Source organism: Haliotis rubra, unplaced genomic scaffold (assembly GCF_003918875.1).
Source record: "Haliotis rubra isolate DU_JTF1 unplaced genomic scaffold, ASM391887v1 Scf320, whole genome shotgun sequence".
Taxonomy (NCBI): domain Eukaryota; kingdom Metazoa; phylum Mollusca; class Gastropoda; order Lepetellida; family Haliotidae; genus Haliotis; species Haliotis rubra.
The window spans coordinates 943822-962708 of NW_025766992.1; the positions used below are offsets into that span (position 1 = coordinate 943822).

General features: G+C 41.8%; 1 protein-coding gene across 1 annotated transcript in view; it reads left to right on the plus strand.

The window, feature by feature from the left end:
- LOC124283773 overlaps window positions 1–18887 on the plus strand; it is a 100053-nt gene that overhangs the window by 75455 nt on the left and 5711 nt on the right. Inside the window, exons 8-26 of the mRNA XM_046719798.1 lie at window positions 614–788; window positions 1164–1278; window positions 1734–1881; window positions 2794–2956; window positions 3834–3966; window positions 4740–4887; window positions 7704–7863; window positions 8003–8117; window positions 8272–8416; window positions 9319–9478; window positions 10011–10137; window positions 10780–10798; window positions 13068–13227; window positions 13367–13481; window positions 13644–13788; window positions 14701–14860; window positions 15369–15495; window positions 16159–16312; window positions 17552–17720. Of these exons, the coding sequence (XP_046575754.1) occupies window positions 614–788; window positions 1164–1278; window positions 1734–1881; window positions 2794–2956; window positions 3834–3966; window positions 4740–4887; window positions 7704–7863; window positions 8003–8117; window positions 8272–8416; window positions 9319–9478; window positions 10011–10137; window positions 10780–10798; window positions 13068–13227; window positions 13367–13481; window positions 13644–13788; window positions 14701–14860; window positions 15369–15495; window positions 16159–16312; window positions 17552–17720 (2638 nt within the window). The remainder of the gene's footprint in view (window positions 1–613; window positions 789–1163; window positions 1279–1733; window positions 1882–2793; window positions 2957–3833; window positions 3967–4739; window positions 4888–7703; window positions 7864–8002; window positions 8118–8271; window positions 8417–9318; window positions 9479–10010; window positions 10138–10779; window positions 10799–13067; window positions 13228–13366; window positions 13482–13643; window positions 13789–14700; window positions 14861–15368; window positions 15496–16158; window positions 16313–17551; window positions 17721–18887) is intronic.

The following is an 18887-nucleotide window of genomic DNA, read 5'->3' on the forward strand; positions in this document are numbered from 1 at the left end:
CTGCATATTGCTTCTTTAGTCATCATTTTGCGTTTGTGTCGAAAGTCGGAAATCTTGAAGTGTTAATGTAGATCCCTTCAACATCGACAGAACGGTGTACCACTGTTTGCTAACTGAAGAATGAAGCTGTATATCCATAAAATACCTCCCTTCGTAAAAAAGGAAAGTTTCTATATGTCACTCAAATATCAGTGAGTGAGTAAGTTTAGTTTTACGCCGCTTTTAGCATAATTCCAGCTCCCCAAAGAGTTGATAATAAAAATCCAATACTCATGAGAAGCTTTAGGGTGTTAATTAACAATAAGATATGCCCATTATTTTCTTACGTGTGTGAGTATCGTTTTACGCCGCTTTCACTGATATACCAGCAATATCACGGCGGGGAACACCAGAAATGGGCTTCACACATTGTACCCATATGGGGAATCAAACCCGGGTCTTTGGCGTGACGAGCGGACGCTGTAACCAGCAGGCTACCCCACCGCCACCAATCAAAGATAAAGCATTCTAAGTTCAATAATGGCCATGAAATCGACACTGTACGACAGCGCATCTAACTTGTCTCACATTCCACAAAGAATATCGTCGACCAAAGTTCTTTGACTGTTGGCAGCAAAATGTGGGAGTACATGAAGAAACTCCCCGACAGCATCCAGGCAAGGCTGAACAGCACCAACACCAACTACACCGTGTTCGCCCCCACAGACTGGGCCTTCAGCAAGATCCCCACGTCCCAGCAGCAGGAGCTGGACCGGGATGACGAGGAGGGGGAGAAACTCCTCAAATATGTAGGTCAAATCATGGAGATATTTGTTTGTTGTTTTACGCCGCACGCAGCAATATTACAGCTATGAATGAGTGAGTGGCCTCTACTTCTCGCCGCTTGAAATAAAATCACAAAATGTCGCGAATATAGCTGCATATGTGATGAAACTTTTGAACATAAAATAATTCCGGGGAAACGGAACATAATTTACAAAACTGATAAAAAATGCAAAATGTGCTTTTCAAGCGATATCCACTTTTAAGCGATAAAGAATGTCATAAGGTTTGGTGATGAAAAGCGCATTTTGGCCTTTTTGTCATCAGAATGTTTTAGGGCTTGTTTTGTATTACTATATTTTGCACTCGCCACAACCTTATTTCAAATTCCTGTGCTTCAGTTACTGTTTGGCCACATCATCCCCAATGTGCAGCTAGACGCCGCCATGTTGTCCCACGACCAGACGCTGACGACGATGGACAATCGCAGCATCCACATAAAACACGTTGACGGAGGTAAGCTGGAACTCCCCACTATCCACAAACAGCATACATTTCGTGTAAAGTTTCTATTAATGGACACCAAAGGAATAACTTCCGACATCCATGTACTGAAGAGCCGGGGCGGTGGGGTAGCCTTGTGGTTAAAGCGTTCGTTCGTCACGCTGAAGACCCGGGTTCGATTCCCCAGGGGGTACAATGTCTAAATGCCCATTTCTGGTTCACTCGCCGTGATGTTGCTGGAATATTGCTAAAATCGGCGTAAAACTTAACTAACTCGACCTACCCGACAGAACAGAACGTTCGTCGGTAATCTATACCGGTAGTTTGTCAGGCTCGAACTAGATTTTAGCAGGATCCGTGGAATGCTGGAAGACCCTTCAGCATAAAAAATATTCACTCACCGCCTGTCCAGAACCTTATAATGCCATGATCCAAACACAGCGCTAACACGTATTCTCATGTGCCAGACACGTACCTTGAGAGCGGGTCAGTGAGGGCGAGGCTTGAGATGACCAACATCGGCTGCACCAACGGCGTCATCCACCTCATCAGCAACATCCTCTTCTTCAAGAACTTCACCATCTGGGAGGCCATCGAGAACATCCCACAACTAAGGTATAATTCAGCTGCAGCAGAATCAAGAATAAACATGTTCAGATTTTAAACTGTGTAATTTTGGTTTTAAATCATTATTAATATCGACGCATCTTAGACTTAAAAAAACCAAAACAAGTCTACTACGTACTTTGTTTCCTACCCGAACGAATCGCTACGGTCGTAAAAAATTAAATAATTTAACCCCGCTAATACGTTTTACAAGGACATTGTTCCTTTTATATCAAAGTCATTGCTGAGTGCGGCGTAAAACTAAACTCACTCACTCACTATATCAAAGTGAAAGAATTTTTTAACCAGCAAAGTAAATGTATGCATGATTCATAGAAAAATACGGAATCGCATAAATTGAAAGTACAGGTAATGAGTTGCATCCAAATGGGAAATGAGGAGTGGGACCCATGGTTATTAGCTTGACGATCATTGTAAAACTCAGTCTTCAGCATTGACGTACGGTAGTCGCCACGCCAGTCTTTTAACCGGACCTGACTACAGACACTTTCATAAACATTTCCTTTTCATTTAGCAGCTGACTCCTTGTGTTTTTTTCATCCGTTTATGAAAACAAACACCCAATAACGTATCAGTTGTCTAATGACTGCATATTCTATGATAATGTTTAGAAATTAATTCTTTCGGAATAGAGGAGTAATTTCTCTCAGTTTGTATTTGAAATAATGACCGACGTTGACTGTTCAACCACAAGTTGCTTCATAAAGTATCTTGTGTCTGTTGGGGCGGTGGGGTAGCCTAGTGGTTTAGGCGTTCGCTCTTCACGCCGAAGACCCAGGTTCGATTCCCCATGTGGGTGCAATGTGTGAAGCCCATTTCTGGTGTCCCCGCCCTGATATTGCTGAAATATTGATAAAAGCGGCGTAAAACCAAACTCACTCACTCTTGTCTCTGTTTCAGTATTATGTACTCCTTCGCTATACAGTACTCGGATATAGAGGCCAAACTCTCAGCAGAAACATCGGGCGCATTGACGATGTTCATGGCGAGCGACTCGGTTTTGAAGACCACGTCCCGGTCCGCCCTGGACACCCTCAACTCTTACCCCCATATGGTGCATCAGGTAAAGTCAGACCCAACTCCTTCCCCCACACGGTGCACCAGGTAATGTCAGACTCAACTCCTACCCCACATGGTGCACCAGGTAAAGTCAGACTCAACTCCTACCCCCATACGGTGCACCAGGTCATGTCAGACTCAACTCCTACCCCCACACGGTGCACCAGATAATGTCAGTAATGTGCACCAGATAATGTCAGACTCAACTCCTACCCCACACGGTGCACCAGGTAAAGTCAGACTCAACTCCTACCCCCATACGGTGCACCAGGTAATGTCAGACTCAACTCCTACCCCCACACGGTGCACCAAGTAAAGTCAGACTCAACTCCTACCCCCACACGGTGCACCAGATAATGTCAGACTCAACTCCTACCCTCACACGGTGCACCATGTAATGTCAGGTTCTACCCCTACAATATAACAAGTATAATTTACATAATCCAAAGCTATCGGGTGCACATCCAATTCTTTTTTAGCGCACATTGAAAATGTCGTTTCCCCAAATTATTTGGGAGAGATTTATTATGTGAAGGCGAGGAGTTGTTATTAACCATGATTTATAGGTTCTTTTGAAAATGTACAAATATTCAGAATGCTCAGTGAGTTATGTGAATAAATCTTCAAGTAATTTATGTAAAAAGTCCATTTCGCACTCAAATTGTAAACTCAAGTTGTATACTCCCCAGGGAGTTGAGATTGATAATACGATGTGCCGTTGAGATTGACATCCAATGATCGAGGGAAAAATCCCAGCGCCTTGAGCAAGCACTAGTTGCGTGGATATGTGCGCTATATAATTTTCCTATAATAATAATAATAATAATAAACCTCCGAGAATGACAATGACACGTTAATGACAATACTGGTTGTATTTCCAGGCACTGAGGGGTCAGATAGTGCAGGGTCAGTTCAGTTCGTCCAGTATAGCCAGCTCTGTCCAGGTGGGGACACTGGCCGGCAAGAGTCTCCGCATCTACAAGGAGGATTCCAGCACCGGCACAGAAGATGAAGGTAGGGTCTTGTTCTCACGTCCAAGATAGTTTGTGTTCTTTATCGCCGTCTTCAGCCATATTACCACCGTACACCGGAGGTCTGAATGAAATCGAGGCTGGCCAGATAAACCTGTGATTATTTCCTTCAGCAGCATGGGTATAGCCGCCTGAGTACCAGACGTACATGTCCACAGAAGTTGGTCACCTCTTGGTTCTTTAATCTAATCCGGGAACTTGTTTCATACCGCCATATTAGTTCTGCGATTGTCGCAAGGCGATGGTTACGTCTAGAAGTCAAGACCGTCTTAGAGCTTTAGTCGCTTTGTGTAACGGGGCCCAGATCCCACCTAATACATTATATTCTTAGTATTACCAGTGATCTGGGTTAGAACTGGTTTTCATCAACCCATGCTTGTTGTAAGAGACGTCTAAGGGGATTGGGTGGTCAGGCTCACAGCCTTGGGTGGTTCCGTTATCGTATCCCAAGCTTTGTATATCGATGCTCTTGATGTAAGTCACTGCACTGTCTGGTCCTAACCCGATTATTTCAGATATATGCGAATAGATTTACAGCTACATAACGTTAGATGATCGCGGAGTGCAGCACTAAACAATAAACAACAAAACATGATGAATTCTCGCAGGTTTTGTTTGGCTTCTTTTGAATAATGTTTATTTTTCTATGTATATTTTTAGACAACGTTATTTCTGGGACTAAATATCAGTCTAAGTTTTTAATATTATCTTGTTGCATGTTGCAAGACTTAGGTCATGATTTGTGATGTTTTACAGATATGATGGTGGAAGGAAGTCACGTGAAAGCTCGCGTGATTGTGAAGGACATCTGGTGTTCAAACGGCGTACTACACATAGTGGACGACATTCTGCACGTGGCCATCAGGAGCATTATAGAGGAGATGGACAGGCGACCGGACATCAGGTACATCCTCATCTGATGCAGCATAGTCCATTATGGGTGTAAGGGGCGGTGGGGTAGCAGTGGTTAAAGTCCGCTTATGTAAAAGCCCATTTCCGGTTTCCCCGCAGTGATGTTGCTGGAATATTGCTAAGAGCGGCGTAAAACCAAACTCAGTCAGTCAGTCAGTAAAGCGTCCGCCCGTCATGCCCAGGACCCGGGTTCGATTCCCCACGTGGGTACAATGTGTGAAGCCCATTTTTGGTGTTCCCCCGCCATGATATTGCTGGAATATTGCTAAAAGCGGCGTAAAACTAAACACACTAACTACTATATATGTAACGACCAGTAAGGGGTTCTCGGAATTCGTTCGTTGTATCACAGGTCTTGTCGTTTTATGTTACTATTAATTATGTGGATTGGAATAAGCACCCACAACTCGACATTGAGAGCATCCTAGGCCAATCGTGTTTATCCGTGACAAGCCGAAAGTTCTTGGAGGTTACGGAAAGGGACGAGTGGGGACGAATGCATCGAGAGTAATGCAGAGTTACTTCCCTTCTCATGATCCTGAACGGGCGCACAGAGATTAACAGAAAAAAGCAGTATGTTTGCGAAAGTGAGATAGTGAGTAAGAGAGTAAGATTTTACGCCACTCTGGCAATAAATTAGCAATATAGGGACGGGGGATACAAGAAATGGGCTTTACACATTGTACCCAAGGAAGGAATCGGTCCCGGGACTTTAGCGTGAAGAACGAACTACTAGGTTGCCACACGCCCTTCCCATATCAGCAACAGTTTGAATATTTACAAACAACAAGTTATTCATAAAATAGTACATTATTGTCCAAAGTATCCATGTTCACATCGAACAATATATTGTCATGAGTGTTGACTGGGTTTAAATGATAGTGAAGAATGAGTGAGTGAGTGAGTTTAGTTCTACGCCGCTTTGAACAATATTCCAGCAATATCACGGCGGGGGACACCAGAAATGGGCTTCACACATTGTACCCATGTGGGGAATCGAACCCGTGTCTTCAGCGTGACGAGAGAACGCCTTAACACTAGACTACCCCACCGACCCTAGATAAGGATGATAACTCTTGTTATAATTCTTAAACGTTTGGTCGGTTTGTGAAATGATATAGTATTTCAAAACCATGTCTTATATTAGAACTACGGTGCCAAGCCATGGGTAACACAGCTACAGTTGGCAAATTTGAAAAGTTTAATGGTTAACTCACAGAGTTATCCCCCTTCCTATGCCGATAAAATTCAATTTTGGATTTCCTAAGAATTTGAATGTTTTATACTGGAAAACATTTCATCATTTGAAGCCATGAATTAAATAACGCCCGTGTTTCCTCTTGCTAGGCACGCGTTAAGGACCGGGTTAGAATATTGGACTTCAGTAACCCATGCTTGTCGTAAGAGGCGACTTGGTTGACACATGTCATCGGTTCCCAAATGCGCAGATGGATGCTTGTGCTGTTGATCACTCGATTGTCTGGTCCAGACTCGATTATTTACAGACCGCTGCCATATAGCTGGAATATTGCTGAGTGCGGCGTAATACTAAACTCACTCACTCACTCACTCTTGCTAGGCTGTGAACTGATACATTAAAGTGTGTGACTGTTTCAGCCCATATTTAAACTAGCACTATCTATCAGGCGTCTCGATTGTACGAGCTAAGCCAATAATCCCATGATACATAGGGACAGCGCAATATATATGTACAGCACTCGCGTCTTTTATCTTATTAAGTCGTAGTGTCCTGACAACGTTGTATATCACCCACCTTTCTGGTGCCATATATTCGTCTGTAACGTCTCCCTGGGTCAATGAATCATGTCTTCGATAAATTAAACCTACACGATGTCAGGAACGTGGTATTGTTCCCCGTTGTGGACAGTTGAATGTCGGAACATAATTTATGTTGGATAAACATTTAGTTCTGAGACAATCAACCCCACAAAAACAGCAAAAACAAATAAGAAATACAAAGTAAAAAACATAATCGAGAGAGTGTAAGATTTAATGTAGCGGCATTGTTTCAACCAGAAACCATATGTTTGAAATTCGTCACATTTTCAAAGATATATTCAGTAAGAAGTAATAATGTTTCATTTAGGAGATAAACATCATGTGCTGGCTAATTTCCGGGTGTTATTGAGTATTTGAAGCACGGGAATTCATTTGGAACCGACGGCGTCACAAAAGTAAACCAAAAGGTCCACACACGTTTTTTTGTCTGTACTCATTGACATCGAGTACGGGTTTGTCATCAGCCGGCCGTTTCGGCTGTCTCCCATGGTAGCAACTGATGGAACGGCTCATTTGTTATGTCATTCGGACTTTACGTCACAATATGATTTGAATGACGTCATCACAGCTGACGACGTAACAATACAATGGTGTGAGCGATGTTTGTATGTATTAATACGCAGCGAATTTCCGAGAATCGAATATCATTTGATCATGTTTTTCAACCAATCAGATTAAAGAACACAGTGACTTTTCGTTTACAATTCATAGTTAATCATTTCTAGAGGATAATATGACGATTATTGCTTCTTCTCTTGAAGTGAGTTTATCAGAACTGAATCGTGCTGTCCAAGTACTGAACTGGGGCAAACACCTGGCGCTTTAGAATCTTTTTGCAAACTCTCCGTGGTATTTTGGCAACGCACACTCTTAATGTTTGTGACTTATACTTACAATAAAAACAATTTAAAAATACTTACGTTGTTTGTTTTGGAACATATTGACCAAATATCACGTACGTACTTTTTTGTGTATCAGTTTATGCTGATTTCATGTCTGACCATACAGTTACACGCGGACCATGTTCCGGGTGATCCCAGCCTTACAAGACCATCTGTCCCAGCTGGCACAGAGCTTCACCGTCTTCATACCTCACAATGACGCCTACGCCAGTCTCCCCTGGGCTTCTGTCAACTCACTACTGAAGAACATCAACAAGACCAAGGAGGTGAGTGGGTACTGGGGGACGAGGCTGGGTTGATGGGGAGGGCGGATGCATGTGTCGACGACCCTGAACGCAGTGGGGATGGTTTGTTCAATGTCAAGGTGATAAATGGGATTGCATGAACGTCTCCGTTATGTTGCAGCTGATGCAGGCACATATCGTCACGGGCGTTGCAAAGAACATGAACGAGCTCGCCGACAGACAGATGCTGACTGCGGACAAGAATGTCATATACATCATTAAGAAGGACGGAAATGGTGAGTCATCAAATGCTACAACGGCAACATGTAACCTTAATCTTATCAAGACATCACTAAGTCCTATTCTGCTACAATATAAACATTTTACTTTAATCTTCATATCAATTGACAAATCGATTTCGGCTTTCTCTCAACTCCATCTGTGTTTTAGTATACGTCGTCAACAACAACATGTGGGCTAAGGTGATCGTCCCCGACATCCCGGCTTCTAACGGTGTCATCCACATCATCAACAACCTCGTGTACTACCCCTACAAGACCGTGATGGAAATGCTGGACTCCTCGGACGAGCTGCGGTAATGCCAGGCTACAAGTAGCGCTCCAATTAATTTCTTTGTAACCGCTGGTTTCTGTACTTTGAGTAACCCGTGACGATCCCGGTTAGAATTGCTCCAGACAGACCCATGCTTGTCGTAAGAGGCGACTAACGGGATCGGGTGGTCAGGCTCGCTGCCTTGGTTGACACTAGCCATCGTATCCCAATTGCGCAGGTCGATGCCTATGATGTTGAGCACTGGATTGTCTGGTCCAGACTCGATCATGTCTTGGTCCTGTTATCTCGTTGAATTTGTCTTAATCGAGGCCCATTCTGTACATCAACGCCCATGCCTAGCCTTAAAAGCCTCAAGATACAACCGCGATTATCAGAGGAATATTTATCATAATAAAGGGCTGCACAAAGCGCTAAAGTGATCGTATCTTCCATACCGTACCTAAGAATTACAACAGTCATAGCCCTAAAGTTACTATGTGCAACGGCTCTCTACTCCCATTGGCAACGATATCGTCATTTTGAATGCAGTGTCCAGAAATAAAATGTTAATTTTTCTTCTGTGGAGACTGAAACGAATGCAAAATATTATTATCATAAACATCACCTCAAATAATTCCTTAATTAAATAAACCTAAAATACACTTTTATGAGAACATAAACACATTTTTGTGAGTGGGTATGGTTTTACGCCGCTTTTAGCTATATTCTAGCAACATAAAGGCGGGGGACACCAGAAATGGGCTTCACATACGGTATCCATTAGGGGAATCGAACTCAGGTCTTCGGCGTGACGAGCGAACGCATTAACTTCTAGGCTACAACACCACCTCTGAAACACGTATTACAGTTATTTCGATCACCAACCAAATGCAATTATGTGATTTAAAGCAAACATCATGATCAGCGGGACTATCGTTGTTGCAGTGCGTTCTACTCGATGATGTCAGGTCTCCCGGAGTTCAACGACCTCGTCAACAAAGGGGAGAGAAATCTTACAGTGTTCGCGCCATCGGCAGACTTCCTGAACTCACTCGCCATTTCGAGACTCGACCGTATCAGAAACAGTACGCATGTTTTAAGAAAGGTGAGTTCCTGGTCTAATTAACTGGAATTTCTATCAACATGGTGCCCGAAATGGTAACTCTAAGTATAGGCGTCCATTGTGATTTTTTTGGGTGTAAACTCCTTTCTTAGTGGTTGAGTGAAAGTGAACTTTGAATTCCCGCCAACAGCATCCGTAACAGTGTCATGGGTAACAAGACTTACAAAACGGGGGACGATAGCTCAGAGCACCACGACTTCTCTGCGCGGCTTTAAACTTAAATCTGGTTCCGACATTACAATCTGAATATAACAGATCTCAGTTCTCTTTACACAAAGATCTGAGAATATTTCATTAACGTCAACGACCTTTGTTCGACTGATCTGGGAGAATGGTGTCGTCAGTTTTTAACCACACCACCCATATATAAAAGCAAAACACAGATGTACAATATATTATATGAGTTAAGAGTCATTAATAGTTTCCCCAAATATCCTTTACTCTTACTGAATCAAGAATTAAATTGAAAAATTGAGTGCACGTGCCTTATGTTGAATCATATGTTTTATTCTAGTTATACAGAGGACATCTGTTTCCGTCATTCCGATTGGACGACGAGTTCCTTCGGCGCTACCAAGTAGAGGAATATGTATCTCGAAGTTCTCTCAATATGACATTCACACTGCGCAGGTCCGGCGAAGGTAACTGGACTCTCCTCATTCATTACGGAAAGGGACGGAAAGAGACTAGTAGTTACGAATGGACTTTACGACATAAAAACATGAATGTAGCCAGTTAATAACATTCTTTGAAAACAGAACTTAATTTAATGATGGCGGTACATCGTATGAAATAACCATTAAATGCTTAACGACACGGCTATGGAGAAAAATGAAAGATGCGTTCAAATCAGCTCAACTTCGACAATCTATCAAACAGGTTGTCATCCGACCATTCGAATTATTCAACTTGGCAAGACCTAATTATTATGTGTACTTATATAATATAATAATAATAATGTTATTTATTGTCAGCTGTTATAGAATGATAAATATATAATTAAACTTTATTGGATGTTCTGAAATAATAAGTGTTAAGCTCTTAAAGGCCCAAGTTACCATTTTATGTCGGTTCTGCCTTACCATGGTCGGTTCCTAAGGTTCAAGGCTTATTTCCATATGAACCCAGCTATCACCATGGCAACTCGAAGTGCAAACTGAACGCCTCGTTGCCAGCTGACAGATATGGTTGTATACAAAACTTACAAAACAGCCAAATGAGGTGTGATAACATGATATTTAATGATCGATGCTTCACGTGTTTTTATAAACTTTTTTTTTCAGACACCTATATTGACGCAGGGTACGAGGCCGGCCTATATCGATCTGATCGGGCGGGGTTACGGCTGCAGTAACGGCGTCATCTACGTGATTGACGGCTTCCTCAACTACTCCCTTTAACCTCATGGAGGCTGCAAAGGGGACTCAAACATAGAGTGAGTGGAGTTACCTCCCTTTGTGTGTATTCTTTAAAGGAATTTTTGCAAATAATAAATATTTTATAGTTTTGTCTTAGTAAAGATGTCCTTTAAAACCATAGTATTCTCTCTTTTGAATATTGAACCAAATCAGAAAGTCATCTGCCTTATGTTTAAATCATGGTATACGACTGTACGTGCTGGGGGTTTAACTTTAACAGTTAACTTTTCTGTGTCCCAGCTACCAGAGTCATCTCCTCCCAACCCCCTCCCTCCTCACACACACACACACAAGTGCTGACATGGGCTACCGATGTAGTTAATTGCATCGGTTTGGTAAAAATGATTGTTAATTGAGTTTTCAATTACGTTCTCTATGGGATAAATACCTTCTGTGGCAGTCATCGGATCTTGTCACATATAAGGCACACAACTCTGCCCCTACACCTCAAGGCCTGCCTTGGTTTTAAATTACATACTCGTGGGAAGCGAATAAGGGACACATGAAAGTAAAAGTGTTCCATTATTCTTCTCCATGTTCAAGGTATGTGTATTGCACTATGAGTGAAATTCTGGAAATACGTAAATAGTCCAGTACTCTTCATGTGCTCCTTATTCGTTTCTACTATGGTATATTGTGGATCTCGTTTCTGGTATAGTCCGTTTGGCTCCAAAATCGGACCGATGAATTGCAGTCCAACTCGAGAAAACAACTAAGCATAGAAAACTCAATGAAACACTGATCATAATTAAAACACCAGACCAACTCTGTGATTTATTTGCAGAATTTATGTCCCTAAAATAAAAAAAGTTGTTGGTCCAGACTCGATTATTTACAGACCGCTGCCATATAGCTGGAATATTGCTGAGTGCGGCGTAATACTAAACTCACCCACTCACTCACTCTTGCTAGGCTGTGAACTGATACATTAAAGTGTGTGACTGTTTCAGCCCATATTTAAACTAGCACTATCTATCAGGCGTCTCGATTGTACGAGCTAAGCCAATAATCCCATGATACATAGGGACAGCGCAATATATATGTACAGCACTCGCGTCTTTTATCTTATTAAGTCGTAGTGTCCTGACAACGTTGTATATCACCTTCCTTTCTGGTGCCATATATTCGTCTGTAACGTCTCCCTGGGTCAATGAATCATGTCTTCGATAAATTAAACCTACACGATGTCAGGAACGTGGTATCGTTCCCCGTTGTGGACAGTTGAATGTCGGAACATAATTTATGTTCGATAAACATTTAGTTCTGAGACAAACAACCCCACAAAAGCAGCAAAAACAAATAAGAAATACAAAGTAAAAAATGTAATCGAGAGAGTGTAAGATTTAATGTAGCGGCATTGTTTCAACCAGAAACCATATGTTTGAAATTCGTAACATTTTCAAAGATATATTCAGTAAGAAGTAATAATGTTTCATTTAGGAGATATACATCATGTGCTGGCTAATTTCCGGGTGTTATTGAGTATTTGAAGCACGGGAATATATTTGGAACCGACGTCGTCACAAAAGTAAACCAAAAGGTCCACACAGGTTTTTTTGTCTGCACTCATTGACATCGAGTACGGGTACAGCAGTGAAACGTCATCAGCCGGCCGTTTCGGCTGTCTCCCATGGTAGCAACTCATGGAACTGCTCATTTGTTATGTCATTCGGACTTTACGTCACAATATGATTTGAATGACGTCATCGCAGCTGACGACGTAACAATACAATGGTGTGAGCGATGTTTGTATGTATTAATACGCAGCGAATTTCCGAGAATCGAATATCATTTGATCATGTTTTTCAACCAATCAGATTAAAGAACACAGTGACTTTTCGTTTACAATTCATAGTTAATCATTTCTAGAGGGATAGTATGACGATCATTGCCTCTCCTCTTGAAGTGAGTTTATCAGAACTGATTCGTGCTGTCCAAGTACTGAACTGGGGCAAACACCTGGCGCTTTAGAATCTTTTTGCAAACCTCCCGTGGTATTTTGGCAACACACACTCTTAATGTTTGTGACTTATACTTACAATAAAAACAATTTAAAAATACTTACGTTGTTTGTTTTGGAACATATTGACCAAATATCACGTATGTACTTTTTTGTGCATCAGTTTATGCTAATTTCATGTCTGACCATACAGTTACACACGGACCATGTTCCGGGTGATCCCAGCCTTACAAGACCATCTGTCCCAGCTGGCACAGAGCTTCACCGTCTTCATACCTCACAATGACGCCTACGCCAGTCTCCCCTGGGCTTCTGTCAACTCACTACTGAAGAACATCAACAAGACCAAGGAGGTGAGTGGGTACTGGGGGAGAGGCTGGGTTGATGTAGGAGGGCGGATGCATGTGTCGACGACCCTGAACGCAGTGGGGATGGTTTGTTCAATGTCAAGGTGATAAATGGGATTGCATGAACGTCTCCGTTATGTTGCAGCTGATGCAGGCACATATCGTCACGGGCGTTGCAAAGAACATCAACGAGCTCGCCGACAGACAGATGCTGACTGCTGACAAGAACGTCATATACATCATTAAGAAGGAGGGAAATGGTGAGTCATCAAATGCTACAACGGAAACATGTAACCTTAATCTTATCAAGACATCACTAAGTCCTATTCTGCTACAATATAAACATTTTACTTTAATCTTCATATCGAACACAGGATTGACAAATCGATTTCGGCTTTCTCTCAACTCCTTCTGTGTTTTAGTATACGTCGTCAACAACAACATGTGGGCTAAGGTGATCGTCCCCGACATCCCGGCTTCTAACGGTGTCATCCACATCATCAACAACCTCGTGTACTACCCCTACAAGACCGTGATGGAAATGCTGGACTCATCGGACGAGCTGCGGTAATACCAAGCTACAAGTAGCGCTCCCGTTAATTTCTTTGTAACCGCTGGTTTCTGTACTTTGAGTTACCCGTGACGATCCCGGTTAGAATTGGTCCAGACAGACCCATGCTTGTCGTAAGAGGCGACTAACGGGATCGGGTGGTCAGGCTCGCTGCCTTGGTTGACACTAGCCATCGTATCCCAATTGCGCAGGTCGATGCCTATGATGTTGAGCACTGGATTGTCTGGTCCAGACTCGATCATGTCTTGGTCCTGTTATCTCGTTGAATTTGTCTTAATCGAGGCCCATTCTGTACATCAACGCCCATGCCTAGCCTTAAAAGCCTCAAGATACAACCGCGATTATCAGAGGAATATTTATCATAATAAAGGGTTACACAAAGCGCTAAAGAGATCGTATCTTCCATACCGTACCTAAGAATTACAACAGTCGTTGCCCTAAGGTTACTCTGTGCAACGGCTCACTACTCCCATGGGCAACGATATCATCATTTTGAATGCAGGGTCCAGAAATAAAATGTTTATTTTTCTTCTGTGGAGACTGAAACCAATGCAAAATATTATTATCATAAACATCAACTCAAATAATTCCTTAATGAAATAAACCTAAAATACACTTTTCTGAGAACATAAACACATTTTTGTGAGTGGGTATGGTTTTACGTCGCTTTTAGCTATATTCCAGCAACATAAAGGCGGGGGACACCAGAAATGGGCTTCACACACGGTATCCATTAGGGGAATCGAACTCAGGTCTTCGGCGTGACGAGTGAACGCATTAACTTCTAGCCTATAGGCTACCACACCACCTCTGAAACACATATTACAGTTTTAATTTCGATCACCAACCAATTGCAATGATGTGATTTAAAGCAAACATCATGATCAGTGGGACTATCATTGTTGCAGTGCGTTCTACTCGATGATGTCAGGTCTCCCGGAGTTCAACGACCTCGTCAACAAAGGGGAGAGAAATCTTACAGTGTTCGCGCCATCGGCAGACTTCCTGAACTCACTCGCCATTTCGAGACTCGACCGTATCAGAAACAGTACGCATGTTTTAAGAAAGGTGAGTTCCTGGTCCAATTAACTGGAATTTCAACCACCACAATGCCAGAAATGCTAACTCTAAGTATGGGCGTCCATTGTGATTTTTTAGTGCAGACTCTTTTCTTAGTGGTTGAGTGAAAGTGAACTTTGAATTCCCGCCAACAGCATCCGTAACAGTGTCATGGGTAACAAGACTTACAAAACGGGGGGACGATAGCTCGAGCACCACGACTTCTCTGCGCGGCTTTAAACTTAAATCTGGTTCCGAAATTACAATCTGAATATAACAGATCTCAGTTCTCTTTACACAAAGATCTGAGAATATTTCATTAACTGATCTGGGAGAATGGTGTCGACAGTTTTAACCACACCACCCACATATAAAAGCAAAACACAGATGTACAATATATTATATGAGTGAAGAGTCATTAATAGTTTCCCCAAATATCCTTTACTCTTACTGAATCACGAATTAAATTGAAAAATGAGTGCACGTGCCTTATGTTGAATCATATGTTTTGTTCTAGTTATACAGAGGACATCTGTTTCCGTCATTCCGATTGGACGACGAGTTCCTTCGGCGCTACCAAGTAGAGGAATATGTATCTCGGAGTTCTCTCAATATGACATTCACACTGCGCAGGTCCGGCGAAGGTAACTGGACTTTCCTCATTCGTTACGGAAAGGGACGGAAAGAGACTAGTAGTTACGAATGGACTTTACGACATAAAAACATGAATGTAGCCAGTTAATAACATTCTTTGAAACCAGAACTTAATTTAATTATTTACATCGTATGAAATAACCATTAAACGGCTATGGAGAAAAATGAAAGATGCGTTCAAATCAGCTCAACTTCGACAATCTATCAAACAGGTTGTCATCCGACCATTCGAATTATTCAACTTGTAAGACCTAGTGTGGGTGTACTTATATAATATAATAATAATACAATAATGTTATTTATTGTCTTATATATTTAAGCTGTTCCCGGGAATAGAATGATAAATATATAATTAAACTTTATTGGATGTTCTGAAATAATAAGTGTTATGCGTCTTAAAGGCCCAAGTTAGGAAACATTTTAAAATGTTTTAAAATTCTGCGGATTACCATGGTCGGTTCCTTGCCAGTTCAAGGCTTATTTCCATTATATGAACCCAGCTATCACCATGGCAACTCAGTGCAAACTGAACGCCTCGTTGCCAGCTGACAGATATGGTTGTAGACAAAACTTACAAAACAGCCAAATGAGTGTGATAACATGATATTTAATGATCGATGCTTCACGTGTTTTTATAAACTATTTTTTTTCAGACACCTATATTGACGCAGGGTACGAGCCGGCCTATATCGATCTGATCGGGCGGGGTTACGGCTGCAGTAACGGCGTCATCTACGTGATTGACGGCTTCCTCAACTACTCTCCCTTCAACCTCATGGAGAGGCTGCAAGGGGACTCAAACATAGAGTGAGTGGAGTTACCTCCCTTTGTGTGTATTCTTTAAGGAATTTTTGCAAATAATAAATATTTCATAGTTTTGTCTTAGTAAATATGTCCTTTAAAACCATAGTATTCTCTCTTTTTGAATATTGAACCAAATCAGAAAGTCATCTGCCTTATGTTTAAATCATGGTATACGACTGTACGTGCTGGGGGTTTAACTTTAACAGTTAACTTTTCTGTGTCCCAGCTACCAGAGTCATCTCCTCCCAACCCCCCTCCCTCCACACACACACACACACACACACAAGTGCTGACATGGGCTATCGATGTAGTTAATTGCATCGGTTTGGTAAAAAATTATTGTTAATTGAATTTCAATTACGTTCTCTATGGGATAAATACCTTCTGTGGCAGTCATCGGATCTTGTCACATATAAGGCACACAACTCTGCCCCTTCACCTCAAGGCCTGCCTTGGTTAAATTACATACTCGTGGAAGCGAATAAGGGAACACATGAAAGTAAAAGTGTTCCATTATTCTTCTCCATGTTTCCAGGTATGTGTATTGCACTATGAGTGAAATTCTGGAAATACGTAAATAGTCCAGTACTTTCATGTGTTCCCTTATTCGTTTCTATGAGTATATTGTGGATCTCGTTTCTGGTATAGTCCGTTTGGCTCAAAATCGGACCGATGAATTGCAGTCCAACTCGAAAACAACTAAACATAGAAAACTCAATGAAACACTGATCATAATTAAAACACCAGACCAACTCTGTGATTTATTTGCAGAATTTATGTCCTAAAAATTAAAAAAGTTGTTTAACAAACTATCATTAAAATGTTGACACAGTTCACTATTTGTTGCGAGGGAGGACCGCAAGGAGAGGAACAGCCAGCACAAGTGCAGACAAAGTCATTGATTCATTTACCTGTGCTGTGCCGTCTCCATCCTTTCTCGCACACCTGGCTGTCCCTCTCTTTGCACCCCTCCCTCGTAACAAATAGTGAACGTTGTCAAGATTTTAATGATAGTTTGTTAAACAACTTTTTTATTTTTAGGACATAAATTCTGCAAACAAATCACAGAATTGGTCTGATGTTTTGATTATGAGTGTTTCATTGAGTACTATATGCTTAGTAGTTAGAATGCAATTCATCGATCCGAGTTTGAGCCAAACGTATATATAACACAACATTTGTGCTGCAAGTCCAGACTCGCTCCCTTATAAGTACCAATGACATGTGTCCGATTTATAACAGGCACTCTCTGGGATACCTGTTGCGGCTTCTGAACAATACACCAGAAACACTACTGTCAGGAGAAGACAGGACCTTCACCTTGATCATCCCCCGCAATCAAGCACTGAGAAAACTCACGTATACAGATTATATGACGTTGGATAATTTCCCGCCGTCAGAGAGAATGAAAGTGAGTATTCACCCCCAACACGATTGAAGTGAAACGTACTTCCGGGTACCCTTCAACGCTGTCGTTTCGGCGGACACAGTAGACATAACCTACGAGTGTGGAAATAGAACGATGTTTTGGACAGATACAGATAATAGAGTGATTCATAACCGTGGTGATGTTTGGTAACACGTTTTCATTATTTACCGTCATGTTGACTATAATACCACACCTCTGTCTTTCAGTGCAACCATTTAAAACCCTAGCGTGGACACGGATTGACTTTTTTTAGCACCCTGTGCTTGTCCTAAGAGACGACTAACAGAATCGGGTGGTCAGGCTCGCTGACTTCATCGATGCATGTCATCGTCCCCCAGTTGCACAGATCGATGCTCATGATGTCAGTCACTGGAATGTCTGATCCGGGCAAATTACAAACCGGTTTCATATAGCTGGAATATTTCAGAGTGAGCCCTAAATAACAAACATATGAAATTAATCGTTTTTTGATTTAAACATATTTTATTCACAAATGTGAAAGTGATTGGGGACAAGTTATCCAACTTAAAATACCCGCTCGCTAATATTTACAAACATGCATTTTCAGTTTTATACATTTTAAGACTGATTGACTGAGTTTGGTTTTACGCCGCTTTTAGCAATATTCCAGCAATATCACGGCGGGGGACATCAGAAATGGGCTTCACTCATTGTACCCATGTGGGGATTCGAACCCGGGTCTTCGGCGTGACGAGCCAACGCTTTAACCACTAGACTACCCCACCGCCCCATACATTTTAAGAAGGAATAGAGAGAAAGTATAGGGAAGTTAAAGAGAGAACAGAGGAAGGGACACAACCTATGTGATCACCCAACCCAAAACGTGTTTATTGATGAATAAAAGTTTCCACGCACTTGAAACCGTGTTCAATCTGTTGACAAGTCATATCTGGACTTCCAAGTAACATTAATGACGGTGAGATTGGAGAGTCACATTTTTCAGTACTTTTCAAATTTAACATGAATGTCTCTCTTTGAACGTTGTACAGTTTACAACAGGAAGTGATGTACATTTTCACAAGCGTTTCCACAGTGACAAGAAGCGGAATCGTTCATGTTGAAACAATACAGATAATTATTTAGTTGAGTTGTCATATATCTCAACTTTGTGTGTATAATATTAAATGT